Genomic DNA, 19,557 nt, shown 5'->3' on the forward strand with positions numbered 1-19,557 from the left:
GCTCAGCCTGCTCCTGCTCCTCCCTCCACGAGCCTGGGCCAGTCACTTTGCCAGCCACCACCCCCAGTCCCTTGATCTCTAGGACACACCCCATGTTGGTCTGTGCACGCAGCCCAGTACACAGTAGGTGTGCCAGAAATAGCTGCCCACTGGGCTGGAGTGGAGCTGTCACTCACGGGCCCCAAGGACAGGGCCTGCCCAGAGGGCGTCCCGTGTGGGCCGAAGCTAACAGCCCAGTCCTCCAAGTGACCCCTTGGAGGCACACTGCCCAGAGGTCGCAGGCACGCGCTCTGCTGCCGCTCTCCTGGCCATAGCTCTCACCTGCTCCCTGACCTCCGCTAGCACTGACTTAGGGGAGGCTGTGGGGTCCCCACACTTGCAGATCGGCACATCACTCCCAACCGCCTCTGCTGCCACCACTGGTCATCAGGACTGTTGTAGCTAACAGTGATTATCAACAGAAAGGCCCGCCCCTGGCAGCGGGCGCCCAGGGGTAGACACGTACACTGTGGGCCGCTCACTCTTTCATCCTTTGAAGGACCAGTAAGCGTGGTGGTGGGCAAGACATGGCACGGGGAAGGCACACTAGCATCATCTCTGCAGGAGGGTGCCCTGCCCACTCCGCCCTACCCTGACTGCCCACCGAAAAGTGCCAGAGACCCTCCCTGCTGGCATGAGGGAAAGGGAGGGCCCAGGGCCCTGCTCCATGTCCACCCACGCTCTGCGTGTCCTTGGGCAACTTATTGAATCCCTCTGTGCCCGTTTTCCCCTGGAATCCTCTGCCCAGAATGCAGGCCAGAATGTCCCACCACCAGCGGCTGCTACCCCCACTCCCCACCGTGGGGATACACACCACACACACACAACATGATACACACACCACACACCACACTACATACACGAAACACCATACACACATACCACACACAAACATACACACCAAGCACTACACACACCACACACTACACACCAAACACCGTACACACACCACACACGACATACATACCAAACAACACACACACCACACACCACACACCACATACTACATACACCACACACTACACACACCACACATGACATACATACCAAACAACACACACACCACATACACACCACATGCTACATATACCACACACTACACACACCACACACGACATACATACCAAACAACACACACACCACACACCACACACCACACACACAACATACACACACCACACGCACCACATACACACCACGCACCAACATACACACACCACACACAGAGCATACATATCAAACACCGCACACACCACACATCACATACACACTACACACTACATACACCACACACTACACACACCACACACGATACACATACCACAACACAATATACACACTACACACCATGCACACACCACAAACATACACACCAAACACCACATACTACATACATATCACACATCACACTAAACACACCACCATACATACACCACACACAACGTACACACCAAATACCATGCTCACACCACACACCACACACAATACATACCACACACCACATACACACCATGCAATACACACTACACACACCACACACACAACATACACACCAAACACCATGCACACACCACACACATACCAAACACTATACACACCACACACAACATACACAAAATATACACCAAATGCTACACACTACACACACCAAACCACACACACAACATACTGCCAACCACACACACACACCACATATCACATACTACATACACCAAACACCATATACATACCACACACACAACATATATACCAAACCACACACACACCACACACACCAAACACCACATACATACAACATACATACCAAACACTATACACACACTGCACACACCAAACACCACATACTGCATACAAACCACACCATACTACACACCACACACACCACATACATACACCACAGACAACATACACACCAAACACCATACACACACCACACACACACTACACACACCAAACACCACATACCACATACACACCATACACTACACATTATACACAAGCGCGGTGCACACCACACATACAACATACACTAAACACCATATACATAGACCACACACCACATACACACAGAACACATACATGCACACACATCCCACACATGACACACACACCACATACACGACACATTCACACACTCACACACACGCACACCCCCCTCTCATCTTCCTCAGCTCTCCCCAGAAAGCCCCCACACTTCCCGCCACCCCGGCGGCCAGGCCTTCCGAGCTGCTGGTCGCGAGGGGTGATGATGGATTTCTGCTGTGGAACTTGGTTCAGCACAGACAGTCTCAGCCTAAAGTGCTGCATACTGCAGGACAGCCCTGAAGCTCTGTGACAAGGAGATCCCTGGGCACCAGCTGCTGCCCAGAGTCACTAATATCGCCCCCTCCCCACTGTGCAGAGTCACACACACACCACACACACCACACACCACACACCACACACACACCACACACCACACACACCACACACACACCACACACCACACACACCACACACCACACACCACACACCACACACACCACACACCACACACACACCACACACCACACACACCACACACCACACACACCACACACCACACACACACCACACACATCACACACCACACACCACACACACGACACACCACACACACCACACACACCACACACCACACACACACCACACACACACCACACACACCACACACCACACACACACCACACACACCACACACCACACACACCACACACCACACACACCACACACACCACACACCACACACACCACACACCACACACACACCACACACACCACACACACCACACACCACACACACACCACACACCACACACACCACACACACACCACACACACACCACACACCACACACACACCACACACCACACACCACACACACCACACACCACACACACACCACACACCACACACACACCACACACCACACACCACACACACACCACACACCACACACACACCACACACACCACACACACCACACACACCACACACACCACACACCACACACACACCACACACCACACACACACCACACACCACACACCACACACACACCACACACCACACACATCACACACCACACACACCACACACCACACACACCAACACACACCACACACACACCACACACCACACACCACACACACACCACACACACCACACACCACACACCACACACCACACACACCACACACACCACACACCACACACCACACACACACCACACACCACACACACCACACACACCACACACACCACACACCACACACACCACACACACCACACACACCACACACCACACACACACCACACACCACACACCACACACACACCACACACCACACACCACACACACACCACACACACCACACACACCACACACCACACACACACCACACACCACACACACACCACACACCACACACCACACACACACCACACACCACACACATCACACACCACACACACCACACACCACACACACCAACACACACCACACACACACCACACACCACACACCACACACACACCACACACACCACACACCACACACCACACACCACACACACCACACACACCACACACCACACACCACACACACACCACACACCACACACACCACACACACCACACACACCACACACACCACACACCACACACACCACACACCACACACACACCACACACCACACACACCACACACCACACACCACACACACACCACACACCACACACCACACACCACACACACCACACACACGACACACCACACACACCACACACACCACACACCACACACACACCACACACACACCACACACACCACACACCACACACACACCACACACCACACACACACACCACACACACCACACACCACACACACACCACACACACCACACACCACACACACCACACACACCACACACCACACACACCACACACACCACACACCACACACACACCACACACCACACACACCACACACACACCACACACACACCACACACCACACACACACCACACACCACACACACACCACACACACCACACACCACACACCACACACACCACACACCACACACACACCACACACCACACACCACACACACACCACACACCACACACCACACACACACCACACACCACACACATCACACACACCACACACACACCACACACCACACACACACCACACACCACACACACCACACACCACACACACACCACACACCACACACACACCACACACACCACACACCACACACCACACACACACCACACACCACACACATCACACACCACACACACCACACACCACACACACCACACACACACCACACACACACCACACACCACACACACCACACACCACACACACACCACACACACCACACACACCACACACCACACACACACCACACACCACACACACCACACACACACCACACACACACCACACACACACCACACACCACACACACACCACACACCACACACACACCACACACACACCACTAACACCACACACCACACACACCACACACCACACACCACACACCACACACACCACACACCACACACCACACACACCACACACACACCACACACCACACACCACACACACCACACACCACACACACCACACACACACCACACACCACACACACACCACACACACACCACACACACCACACCCCCCCACACCCCACACCCCCACACCCACACCCACCACACACCACACCACCACACACCACCCACCACCACCCACACCCACACACCACACACCACACACCCACCCCCACCACACACACCCCACACCACCCCACACCCACCACCCCCACCACACCCCCCCACCACACACCACACACCCCCCCCCCACCACACACCACACACACCACACACCACACACACCACACACACACCACACACACACCACACACCACACACACACCACACACACCACACACCACACACCACACACACCACACACACCACACACCACACACACACCACACACACCACACACCACACACACCACACACACACCACACACACACCAGACACCACACACACACCACACACACCACACACCACACACCACACACACCACACACACACACACACCACACACCACACACCACACACACACCACACACCACACACACACCACACACACCACACACACCACACACACCTCACACCACACACACCACACACACACCACACACACCACACACCACACACACACCACACACACACCACACACCACACACACACCACACACACACACACACCACACACGACACACACACCACACACACCACACACACAAACACACCACACACCACACACCACACACACACCACACACCACACACACACCACACACACCACACACCACACACACCACACACACCACACACACCACACACACACCACACACACACCACACACCACACACCACACACACCACACACCACACACACCACACACACACCACACACCACACACCACACACACACCACACACCACACACACCACACACACCACACACACACCACACACACACCACACACCACACACACCACACACCACACACCACACACACACCACACACACCACACACCACACACCACACACACCACACACACACCACACACACACCACACACCACACACACACCACACACACACCACACACCACACACACACCACACACACCACACACCACACACCACACACACCACACACACCACACACCACACACACACCACACACACCACACACCACACACATCACACACCACACACACCACACACCACACACACCACACACACCAGACACCACACACACACCACACACACCACACACCACACACCACACACACACCACACACCACACACACACCACACACACCACACACACCACACACACCACACACCACACACACACCACACACACCACACACACCACACACACCACACACACACCACACACCACACACACACCACACACACACCACACACACACCACACACACACACCACACACCACACACACACCACACACACCACACACACACACACCACACACCACACACACACCACACACACCACACACACTACACACCACACACACACCACACACACCACACACACCACACACACACCACACACACACCACACACCACACACACACCACACACACCACACACCACACACCACACACCACACACACCACACACACCACACACACACCACACACACATCACACACACACACACACCACACACCACACACACACCACACACACACCACACACCACACACCACACACCACACACACACCACACACCACACACACACCACACACACACCACACACCACACACACCACACACACCACACACACACCATACACACCACACACCACACACCACACACACCATACACTACACACACCACACACACCATACACACCACACACACACACCACACACACCACACACACCACACACACACCACACACACCACACACACCACACACACCACACACACACACCACACCACACACCACACACACACCACACACCACACACCACACACACCACACACACACCACACACCACACACACCACACACCACACATCACACACATCACATGCCACACACACCACACACCACACACCACACACACCACACACCACATATACCACACACCACACACACCACACACACCATACACATCACACACCACACACACACCACACACCACACACCACACACACCACACACCACATATACCACACACCACACACACCACACACACCATACACATCACACACCACACACACACCACACACACCACACACACCACACACCACACACATCACACACCACACACACACCACACATACCACACACCACACACACACCACACACACCACACACCACACACACACCACACACACCACACACCACACACACCACACACACCACACACACACACCACACACACCACACACCACACACACACACACCACACACACCACACACACACCACACACCACACACACACCACACACCACACACACCACACACACACCACACACCACACACACACCACACACCCACCACACACACCACACACCACACACACACCACACACCACACACACACCACACACACACCACACACCACACACACCACACACCACACACCACACACACCACACACACCACACACACACCACACACCACACACACACCACACACACACCACACACACACCACACACCACACACCACACACACACCACACACACACCACACACACACCACACAGCACACACACCACACACCACACACACCACACACACCACACACACCACACACCACACACACACCACACACACCACACACACCACACACACCACACACCACACACACCACACACCACACACACCACACACCACACACCACACACATACCACACACCACACACACCACACACACCACACACACACCACACACCACACACACACCACACACACCACACACACCACACACACCACACACACCACACACCACACACACACCACACACACCACACACCACACACCACACACACCACACACACACACACACCACACACCACACACCACACACACACCACACACACACCACACACACCACACACACCACACACACCACACACCACACACACACCACACACACACCACACACACACCACACACCACACACACACCACACACACACCACACACACACCACACACCACACACACCACACACACCACACACCACACACCACACACACACCACACACCACACCACACACCACACACACACCACACACACACCACACACACACCACACACCACACACCACACACCACACACACCACACACACACACCACACACCACACACACCACACACCACACACACCACACACACCACACACACCATACACACCACACACCACACACACCATACACCACACACACCACACACACCATACACACCACACACACACACCACACACACCACACACCACACACACCACACACACACCACACACACCACACACACCACACACCACACACACCACACACCACACACACCACACACACACACCACACACACCACACACACACCACACACCACACACACACCACACACCACACACACACCACACACACACCACACACACCACACACCACACACACACCACACACACACCACACACCACACACACCACACACCACACACACCACACACCACACACATCACACGCCACACACACCACACACCACACACCACACACACCACACACCACATATACCACACACCACACACACCACACACACCATACACATCACACACCACACACACACCACACACACCACACACACCACACACCACCACATCACACACCACACACACACCACACATACCACACACCACACACACACCACACACACCACACACACCACACACACACCACACACACCACACACACCACACACCACACACACACCACACACACCACACACCACACACACCACACACACCACACACACACACCACACACACCACACACCACACACCACACACACCACACACCACACACACCACACACACACCACACACACCACACACCACACACACCACACACACCACACACACACCACACGCACCACACACACCACACACCACACACACCATACACTACACACACCACACACACCATACACACACACCACCAAGTGAGTGTCCAGGCTCTGGGCCTTCACACCCCACCCCCCCCCCGCCACGAGGAAGAAGCAGATGGTGTCACTGCAGGGCCCATGAGGGTGCTGGGCTCAGTCCCATCCCTGTAGCCCTAAGAGCGCTCCGAGCCCAAGGCCACAGGGCTGTGAAACAGGGCCTTCCTGACCGGGAAGGAGGCCAGGGGCAGCCCAGGCGGCAGGACCAGTGGGGAGAGGCAGTGCTATCAGAGGGGATTTGGGTGAGGCTGACAGGCTCAGGGCTGGCCCCTGACTGATCAAGGCTGCATGTGGCAGTCAGGGGACACAGACAGGGCAGGAGTCCTGGGACTGGGTGGGTCCCACCTTCCACTATCTCCCACCTCCCAAAAGCTCAGAACGGCTGCTTGCTGTTAGCAGAGACCAACACAAGGTGGCGCCATAGTCAAGGGCCGAGGACCTGGGGGTGGGGGGTAGTGGGCGCAGGTGGCCAGGTGGGCAGCTCTGCGCGTGGGGATCCCGAGGGGCTCTCAGAGCTCCCACCCAGGTCCTGTCCCCTGCCTAGGTGGGTGCCATCCCTACCTGCCTCTCCCTGAGTACTGTTCCGGGGCCTTCCTGGGTGCCCTGCAGCTCACGGATGAACGACCAAGACTAGAGATGCTCCCCAGGCTCCTGCCAGGCTTTGGTGATCTGCCACTTGCTACCAGACACCAGACAGCACCCTCCAGAGAACCTCAGCCCCACAGAGGGGAGGCGGCGCTCCCAGCCATGGAGGAGCCCAACGCCGAAAGAAGCAACTGAGGCAGTGGCGGGGGCTGAGGACGGATCTTCTGGGTGGGGTCGTGGGGTTCACAAAAAGGCAGAAGCCAGGCATCCGGCACATTTCCTGAGCCCTCCTAAGGTGCCAGCCCCATACACGCATGGGGTCCCACTGAGTTCTCACAGCAGCCCCGCACAGAGAGGGCTGGTACAACCCCACTGTACAGACAGGGAAAGTGAGGCTCAGAAAGGAGATGGAAACTGTCCTGAGTTACACAGCCAGGAAGGGCCAGGGCAGGGTTCGGCGCCGGGCAGCTGACCCAAGGCGGCTATCGGCCCCGCACTGTGCTCCTGCCCCAAAGACAAGCCCAGAAAAGCTGGTTTGGCCAGAACCACTGAATCCATCCTCCGTGGGAAAGTCAGGGGCATGGGGAGAGGCGGGCTGACCACAAAGCCCCAACCCACAAGGGCCCTGGGCTGCCTCAGCCCCAGAGATCACACCCCAGATGCTGAGGGGCATAGGGGAGCAGGGCAGGGGTCACGCTTGTCCATACTCTGAGTCACACCCCGGCTGTGTGACTTCAGGCAAGTCACTTAACCCCTTTGGGCCTGGATTGCCCCTAATAAAAGGGAGTGAATGCTAACACCATCCTGCAGGGTTGACAATGGGATGAACTGTCTGGCATGCTGCTGACGAGGAGCATGTGCCCTGTGGGCTCCGCCTGCCACGCACAACCCAGGGCACTGGAACGTGAGTGGCGACTCCTTCCTAGGCCAGCCCACCCCACCTCCCCAGGCCCACCCCAGACGCAGCTTCACCTCTGACGGGGCACGGCAGGCTGGCGTTCTCTCCGGCCACTCGCTCCAGCAGGCCGCTGGTCTCATCAGCACCCCAGTGTGGTGGCTCTGTAGGAAGGCAACATGGCCACACCCATACCTCGAGCCCAAAGCCTGGGACCCCTCAACCCCTGCTTCCAAGGAATCCAGGGCCAATGGGGAGGGCGTCCCCTTCCAGAATCCCAGCCCCTAGCCTCCTGGCAAGTCCAGCAGCCACCGGGGCTGAGCCCCACAGGCTGGGGAGGCTGAGCTGTGCCCTCAAACACAAGGGGCCATGAGTGTTCTCTCTCAGCAGTGGCTTTCCAAGCTTTTATTTATTTATTTATTTTAAGAGATGGGGTTTCACTATGTTGGCCAGACTGGTCTCGAACTCCTGGGCTCAAGCGATCCGCCCACCTCGGCCTCCCAAAGTGCTGGGATTACAGGCATGAGCCACCACACTTAGCCCCAAGCTTGTTTTAAATTCCTAATAGTGAAACTGCTAGCACCACTGATCCAGAACTTTCTATGCGCCAGGTGCTTCATACAGCTGGGGTCAGAGAGTGTAGGTGACCGGCCTATGGTTGTCTGGATGGCCCTGGGTCCAGTGCCACTCCCCAGTTACTGCCTTAGGTGCCTCTGTCCATCCAGGTACTCAGGGGCCCCACAGGTCACCGCCCAAGGGGAAGGAATACAGGGAACCCCTGCTGGGAGCTCTGAGGACCACCTGGTCCATACCCAAGGGCTGACAAAAGCTCCTGAACACAGGATAGCTTTAAGGTCCAAGAAAGGGCCAGGGCACTATCTGTCCCAGGAAGGAAGGGAACGGGCAGGCACAGAGCCCGGAACAGAGACGAGCACCTCCCAAGTCCAGGCTGTGGCTGTGAGAACTGGGGAGAAGCAGGTTCTGGGGTCAGGGAGACTCACCCAGCACCCTGAGCTCCACCTCCCAGGCGTCCACCCCGGCGCTGTTGGAGGCCTCACAGCGGTACCTCCCGGCATCAGAGGTTCTGACGGCTGCGAAGTGGACGGAGTCCTCAGGCCCGCGGCCCCGCAGGACCACGCCATCCTTGGACCAGTTCAGCTGGGGCTCTGGGTTACCCTCAGCCACACAGTTCAGATCCAGGGCTTCTCCCACCAGCACCTTCAGAACCCGAGGGCCTGGCTGCACCTGAGGGGGGACTGAGGAGCCACAGGAGGGATATCAACGTGGGGGGACTCAGGCGAGAGGGTCCCAGAACCCAGACCCAAGCCACATCTCAGATGTCACCAACCAGCAAAATTGTCATGGAGCACAATCTAAGGCTGGCAGGAAAAGACGTTGGGACACCCCACGTGGACTCCCCCAAAGTGAGCGAGCTCCGGTCTTTCACGTGAACACACGCGCTGTCATGAAAGACTCAACCCTCAGGGCTGAGCTTGTACATCCCTCTGTCCCCACCAACGTGCCCGACATCACTTAAGAACCGCCACTCAGGCCTGGGAGCTGTGGCTCACGCATGTAATCCCAGCACTTTGGGAGGCCGAGGTGGGCAGATCGCCTGAGGTCAGGCATTTGACACCAGCCCGGCCAACATGGCAAAACCCCATCTCTACTAAAAATACAAAAATTAGCTGGGTGTGGTGGCGCACACCTGTGATCCCAACTACTCAGAGGCTGAAGCACAAGAATTGCTTGAACCCGGGAGGCAGAGGTTACAGTGAACTGAGATCGTGCCACTGCACTCCAGCCTGTGTGACAGAGGGAGGCTCTGTCTCAAAAAAAAAAAAAAAAGCACCACTTGGGATTCATCCAGCTCAGTGCACAGGTGGGGAAACTGAGGCAGGGCAGAGGGGTTGACTCATAATGGCCAAGCAAGGTTGGGAGGCAGCATGTGCAGAGGTGGCTCCAATCCCAGTTCAGTCAAGGGACTCTGTTCCAGCCAGAGCCTCAGTTCCCCCTTGTCACAACCCCTTCCACCCCACGGGATGAAATGAGGTGCAGCACTAAAGCAGCCAGCACAGAGCCTGGTGCCTGGCATGCTGTGGCTGGAGTCACTCCAGCTGGGCATCATCGCTGCCCTGTCCTTCCCTCCCCCTGGCTGTGGCTACCCGTTCTTTCACATTTGTGGTTTCAAGTCACTTTCTCATCCTCCATCTCACTCTGTCCTTCCTACGCGGCAGGTGATGCCATCCACGTCTGCACATTTTGCAGAGGGGGAAACTGAGGCTCAGAAAGGTTATATGACTTGGCCAGAGTCGCCCCCCTCCCTCAGTGGATAGGAGCTGGCACCAACCCTGGGTCCGAGTGTCCAAGGGTCCAGGCCCCTGAGGGACCAGACTGCTTGGGCATAAGACAATTCTCAGAGTCCAGGGGCCACCCTGCTCCAGGCACTGCATGGGACACTGGGACAAGTGTCCTGGACCCTCGAGGGAAGCTGAGGTGCACCCACTCCCTACACAGTTTCTGAGAAGGAGCCCGGATATAAGACCACCCATGGGAACCTGGCCCTTGGGTGGAGACCAGCCCCTTAGCCCAGGGCCTGGATGCCCAGGAGGGCTCCCTGCCCAGGGGCACAGAGAGTATGGATGCCCTGCCCTCCTGTCGATCTCTCTCTCATACACACCCACTGAAAACAATAACAGCTTCCACTGCTCTGAGCATTCAATGCCCACAGTGGTGGCTTTAATGTGCCTCACTTTATAAGAGGAGGAAAGCAAAGCTCAGAGAGGCCAAGTGACTGGCCTAAGATCACACAGCCAGTCAGCAGCAGAGTCGGGATTCAAACCCAGCTCTGCCAACATTGAGGCCCTGCTCATTACCCTGCCTCCCTGTTCCCGTGTCTCTCTCACATCCCCATGCAAACCTACGGGAACCCTGGCGCCCCCTCCCACTCTGGGCCTCAGCCTGTCCATCTGTAAAATGGGGTGTGAGCTTAGATTCGGGGCAGCACGCTTTTTCTGTAAAGAGTCAGATGGTCAGGATGCTGGGCTGTGAGGCCAGGCCGGCTCTCTCCACTTCTCACCTCTGCCGTCAGAGGGTAAAGCGCCACCAGTAGCACATACATGAATATCTGTGGGTGTGTTTCAATAAAACTTGTATTTATAAACACTGAATTTTTGTTTTATTTTGTTTTGTTTGAGACAGGATCTCGCACTGTTACCCAGGCTGGAGTACAGTGGCATGATCACGGCTCACTGCAGCCTCGACCTCCTGGGCTCAATCTATCTTCCCACCTCGGCCTCCTGAGTAGCTGGGACTACAGGTGCGGACCACTGCGAGTGGGTAATTTTTTATTTTTTGTAGAGATGGGGTCTTGCTATGCTGACTAGGCTGGTCTCGAACTTCTGGGCCCAAGCCATCCTCCCACTTAGGCCTCCCAGAGTGCTGGGATTATAGGCATGAGCCACCATGGCTGGCCAACACTGAAATGCGAATTTCAGATAAATTTGAAATGTCACGAAACATTATTTGGTTGGTTTTTTTTGTGCGTGTCCAATTATTTTAAAAAGTAGAAGCCATTCTTCACTGGCTCATGATCCCTGAAAACAGGAGGGTGGATTGGGCCCTGGGGCCATAGTTGGGCCTGTCCCGGATGCCTCTCAGGGTTCTTTCGGATGACGAGTGACTTCCCTTTTCAGTGTATGACTCTCACTGGCTGGCTCCCTTTGAATGAGCCCTGGACTCACAGGGAAACGCCTCCTCCTGGGACCCTCCACCAGGCTGGGAACCAGAACCACAGTGGGGTACGTGGGGACCTCAGACAAGAGGAAGGGATGCACGGAGAGAGAGCGGCACCTCCTGTTACAGGTGCACAAAGTGCCTCGTTGATGGCAGTGGTGGGCGCAGGAGCTCAGAAGGGCCTCTTGGGGGGCATTAAGATGCTCCCAGCAGGAGGGGGCTCTGTGGCACCTCACAGGCCTCTTCCCATCGCCACGCCCTGGGCTCCCAGCTGGGCCTCGCGCACCAGGCAGAGACACTCTCAGACCCACCTTCGTGGGTTCCCCTCTGACCCCCGTCCTCCCAAACCCAGGTCCCCACTGCTCTCTGCCCTGTGTTCTTGGGATTCTCTGAACAGTATCTCCAGGACCCCCCAGGAGGTATGGGGAGAGGTGGAGAAAAAGTGTAGAGGAGGAGACACAGGCCTGAGAGAGACAGGAAGTGGGGGTGGCAAGAGGAGGTGGCAGAGGCACACGGAGGGACAGGTGACAGAGCCTGACAGACCTGAGCGTGGGCTACAGGAGGGGCACGGAGAGACCTGAGGGACACGCAGGGTGATGGGGGACAGGGAGGGACTGGGGCTGCCAACTGGTCCTACCTTGCACCCCAAGGACGTAGCGCCGGGAGGTGGACCCCGCAGGGTTACTGGCTGTGCACTCGTAGTGGCCGCTGTCACCCACCTGGACCTGGGCCAGACGCAGGGAGCCAGACGGGAGGAGGCCATGCCTGCAGGAATGAGGAGCGCTGGTGAGACCTCCGCTGATCCCACACACATGGAAAGGCTTCAAGACCCAACTTGAACCAGCCACCTCCGCCAGGAAGCCTTCTGGTAATGCAACAGCACCCACCATCTAGCCCCCACCCCCGCCTCCACCCTCCCTGAACCACCAGGCCAGGGCCAGTCCCATGCCTACTGGTGTAAGAGAAGAAGAGCCCTGGACTAGGAGTCCACTGGCTTGGGTTCGAGTTTAAACTCTAAATCCTTCCTAGCTGTGTGGCCTCAGGCAAGTTGCTTCACTTCTTGGAGCCTCATCTATAAAATGGGCATGCTAAGATGGCCTGTGTCTGGGCTAGAGCTGGTAAACGGAGTCCATCACAGGCTCAGCCCAGGGCCGGGAACCTGCCCACCGCTTGACACCTGTTGACTGCGGGTGGCAACTCCCCCTCCTCTGCCACACACACCTACCCTTCGTGTGGGATGAAGACGCTGGCAGCCCTGAGGCCCTCTGGTCTGGTGCCAGGGCCGGCCTGACTCTGACTGCAGTTGCTTGGTGCTCTCAGTCCAGAACTGTGTTGAGGGTCCTCAGGAGGAAGCTGCGGAGCCCCCACCCCCACTGCCATCGTTATCCTCCCCAGTCTGGCTCAGCTTGATAAGTCACATGACCCCCATCCCACAGGGATGTAGGACCCCCAGCCAGGCTCCTGCAGCTGGGCTGGACCCCAAGGGCCCCCTGCAGACATGATGTCACTGGCCCATATGTGCTGGCTCTGCACAGCCCCTGCCTCCATAGAACAGGGAAGGCAGCTGCGGCCACTGACCCTGGCTGGCCCCGAGAGCACGCAGCCAGCACAGGCCGGCGGGGTGGGGGTGGGGGGCTCCAAGGCCCAGTCGCTGGCCCCTGCGCTCACCAGCTGGGCTGTAGAACCCAGCAGGCCTGGGATGCTCCAGTCCTGGCCCCCACCTTGCTTTCTGCTGAGCCTCAATTTCCTCCTCTGCAAAACGGGGATTACAGAGCCCCTTATAGAATCCTTAGGGCCCTCATAGCCGCCACCTCGCAGGCAGCTGCAAGGATCACATGAGACATGGTAAGCAACGTGCAGGCCGTGCAGTCATTAAACAGGGCAATACCATCAGTAACTCTCGGGCTACTAGCTGAGAACTCTGTCTCCCCATCTGTAAAGTAGGGCAATGACAGCCCCTTCCCAGCCATCCCCTCCATCCATTTGTCCCAAGCATCCAACTGCCTCTTGGGACAAGTTCTCTAAGGATGGCTGTGGATGACACAGTGGGTGGTCGTCTCTAGAGCCTGGGCACTGGGCTGGATTGCCTGGGTCTAACCTGCTGGGCCATGTGCTTGCTGTGTGAGGTTGAGCAAGCCACCTCACCTTCCTGTGCCTAATTCATCTTTTTTTGGAAAATAGAGTCATCAGCTGTGCTCATTGCTCACAGGGTTGTCAAAAGAACTGAATGGCCTAATTCATAGCACGGCGTCTGGAACAGAGAGGTATTCAACCCAGGTCAGCGGCTTCCACGGAGACAAGAGCACATGCATAAATAATACGTCACGTTTTGCCTGTTTTAAAACTTGCATCATGAGCTATATCATGACATAAATGGCATCATGACTATATACATATATAGGTCTATTCACTCCTTTTTGACTGTTGTGTAATATTCCCTTGTATGATCACACCACAATTTATTAACTTGCTCCCTTTTGAGTGGACACTTAAACATTTAGATCTTTATCTCTTCCTTCTTTCCTTCCTTTCTCCTTTCTCTCTCTCTCTCTCTCTCTCTGTTTCACACTGCTGTATGCATCTCACATGCACTGGAGCAGGTCTCCTGGGCTACAGGCTCACACCCTCTGCTCTCGAAGATCTCACACCTTGCAGGGCAGGGGTTCTCATCAGAATCTCCCAGCTGCATGTGAAACATGCTGATTCTCAGGCCCTGCCCAGAGACCCATTCCATGGGGGAGGTAGGAATTGGGGTTTTACTAAAAAACCCCAGGTAGATGATACAAGTGGCTGGGGAACCATTTCCAGGGAACCACTGCCTGGGGACATGAAGAAGTGCCCCTTCCCCAAGAAGCAGCATGGCAGAGCAGATGGGTGTGGGTCTTTGACGGCAGGTGTCCTGCTGAGAACCACCATTCTGCCTCTTACAGGTTGACCTTGGGCCAAGGACGCCATCTCCCTGAGTTTCAGTGTCCGTATCTAGTATGAACTGATATCACGCACACAAAGCCTGCAGTGCCCAGGACATAGTATATGGATAACACCTGCTCATCTTTCAATACTGAGACATCACCTCCTCCAGGTCACCTAAACTGCCTTGCTATTAGTGTGACACAAATCCCCAGCCAGTGTCTGGGATCTCTCCCCAGTCTTCAATCAGCTGGGCAGCCCTGAACAGTTGCTCAGTCTTTACAGTGCAAAGGAAAACGCAAGAAAACACCACATAAATATGTATGTGTCCTGGCAACGGGTAAACATTTCCCCTGCGTAGCTCTACTCTATCTGCCACCCCAGCTTGAATTTTCTCTTCTACAGCATTTTTAAAAATTAAATAATGTTGACATGTTGACACCCACTAATCAAGGGCCAAATCCATTTGATGCTGAAACTTATACACTCAATCACATTCCAGGCTGGGATGCAGTTCCCTCCCTAGACTTCATCGCAACACCTGGGCTGGCAAACAGGGACGATGTGGGCCAGTGGGAAGAGGTCTGGGCTAGAAACTGGAGTTCTGGATCCGAGGTCCAACTGTGCTTCAGACATGCTGTGCAGGGCAGTCAACATCTCTGAACCCCATTTCATATTTGAAAAGGCAGCACCAAGTCTGGGCAACACAAGGAGACCTCGTTTCTACAAAAAATAAAAAATTCGGTGGGCATGGTGGCACATGCCTGTGGTCCCAGCTAATTGAGAGGCTGAGCTGAGAGGATCACTCAAGCCCAGCAGATTGAGAGCTCTGGTTGTGCCACTGTACTCCAGCCTGGGCAATGAGGCAAGACTCTGTGAAGAAAAATAAAGGTTGGGGGGCGGGGGAGGAGAGAGACAGAGACGAGAGACAGAGACGAGAGAGAGAGAGAGAGAGAGAGAGAGAGAGAGAGAGAGAGAGTGAGAGAGGCTCCAGACTCTATTATCTGGTAAGTTGCCTTCCAGAACTTTAAGGATCATAGAACCCTGCTCCTCTCCTCACCAAACCCTTAAAAAGATAGGAAATGGGGGCTTCTGGAAAAAAAAAACTTCCGGCCGGGCGCAGTGGCTCAAGCCTGTAATCCCAGCACTCTGGGAGGCCGAGATGGGCGGATCACGAGGTCAGGAGATCGAGACCATCCTGGCTAACACGGTGAAACCCCGTCTCTACTAAAAATACAAAAAACTAGCCGGGTGAGGTGGCGGGCGCCTGTAGTCCCAGCTACTCGGGAGGCTGAGGCAGGAGAATGGCGTGAACCCGGGAGGCGGAGCTTGCAGTGAGCTGAGATCCAGCCACTGCACTCCAGCCTGGGCGACAGAGCAAGACTCCGTCTCAAAAAAAAAAAAAAAACTTCCAAAAGTGTTAACAATTCACACCAATAAAAGTAAGTATCTTATCTTTCTTAGCAGCAGCCCAGATCATTTTCTAGAAGGAGGATTCTGCTTGCTACGTCACCAAGGAAGAAATGCGGGAATCCATTTTACAGACGGACATGCTGAGGCCAAAGGACCCAGGACCTGCCCAGCAGAGCCTGTGTCTGCTCTAAATGCCAAACTGGCCACGTCCTCACCTGCTCTCAAGCCCTCTGCGGCTGCGCACTGCTCCCTGACAAAATCTACGCACAGTACTATGGCCTGTGTGGACCTACGCAGACCACCCCCAACTCTCCTGCATCCCTGCATGGGGGCACTGGGCCTCTGTTCCTCCCCAGGGGGCCAGGCCCATCTCACCAGCTCTCCTTTGCACATGCTATTCCTTCTACCTGGGACACACCTGCACTTCCCACTCACCTGGATGATACTTGATTCATCTTCCAATATGGAGATATCACCTCCTCCCCTCCAGGAAGGCTGACTTGATGCCCCAGGCTGATAGGTCCATCCTGTAGGCTCCCACAGCTGCCTGAACATCCTGCCATCATAGCCTTCACCACACTGCCTTGTCACCACCTGTCACCTGCCTGCCTGTGGCTCCAAGGGGACATCCGTCTTATTTCCCTTGGTATCTCCAGGACCTGCTCAGATCTGGCACAGAGACTTGCTTTTATCATGACCCTGCGCATGCGCTGCAGAGACTCAGGGAAAAGGTGAAGCTGCAGCAATGGGCCTGGGGTTTCGAGGGCAGCCCACCGCCTGCTCCTTCTGCCTGCCACCACTCTCCTACCACATTCCAAGAGGCTCAGTGGGAGGTTTGGGGTCTGCAGCCCAGCAGGGAAGTGGAGGCAGCAGTGGAGAGATGGGAGAAAGGGAGGAGGCCACAGAGTCTCCGAGGAACAGGCTGCTGTTGGGCGCACGGTGTGATGAGCGGGGCAGATTTCATCGCGGCGTGCACGGCCAGATGGCTCCGTGCGGCGCCCAGATGAGAGTGGAGAGGTTTGAGGGGAATTTCCTGTTTATGACATCCATCTGGCTTGAGCCCCTGCAGTGAGGCGCATGCAGATGTCAGAGTGGTGGGGAGAAGCGAGAGGGGCCCACGGGGCAGAGGGCTGCCCAGAGAGACCAAAGGGCATCTGATAGAAAGTGCCAGGA

At 55.8% G+C, this 19,557-nt stretch overlaps 1 protein-coding gene across 6 annotated transcripts in view; it reads right to left on the reverse strand.

The window, feature by feature from the left end:
• Positions 1-19,557, reverse strand: part of HMCN2 (hemicentin 2) — a 178,851-nt gene that overhangs the window by 89,817 nt on the left and 69,477 nt on the right. For all 6 annotated transcript variants that reach the window (XR_012424259.1, XR_012424260.1, XM_065529996.1 and 3 more), the window contains exons 23-25: positions 14,699-14,826; positions 11,328-11,582; positions 10,404-10,490 (exon numbers count right to left, since the gene is read on the reverse strand). Coding sequence is in view for 4 of the 6 variants with exons in the window: in XM_065529996.1 (XP_065386068.1) it covers positions 10,404-10,490; positions 11,328-11,582; positions 14,699-14,826 (470 nt within the window). In the remaining 2 variants the exon portion in view is untranslated. The remainder of the gene's footprint in view (positions 1-10,403; positions 10,491-11,327; positions 11,583-14,698; positions 14,827-19,557) is intronic.

This window comes from Macaca fascicularis, chromosome 15 (genome assembly GCF_037993035.2).
Source record: "Macaca fascicularis isolate 582-1 chromosome 15, T2T-MFA8v1.1".
Taxonomy (NCBI): Eukaryota; Metazoa; Chordata; class Mammalia; order Primates; family Cercopithecidae; genus Macaca; species Macaca fascicularis.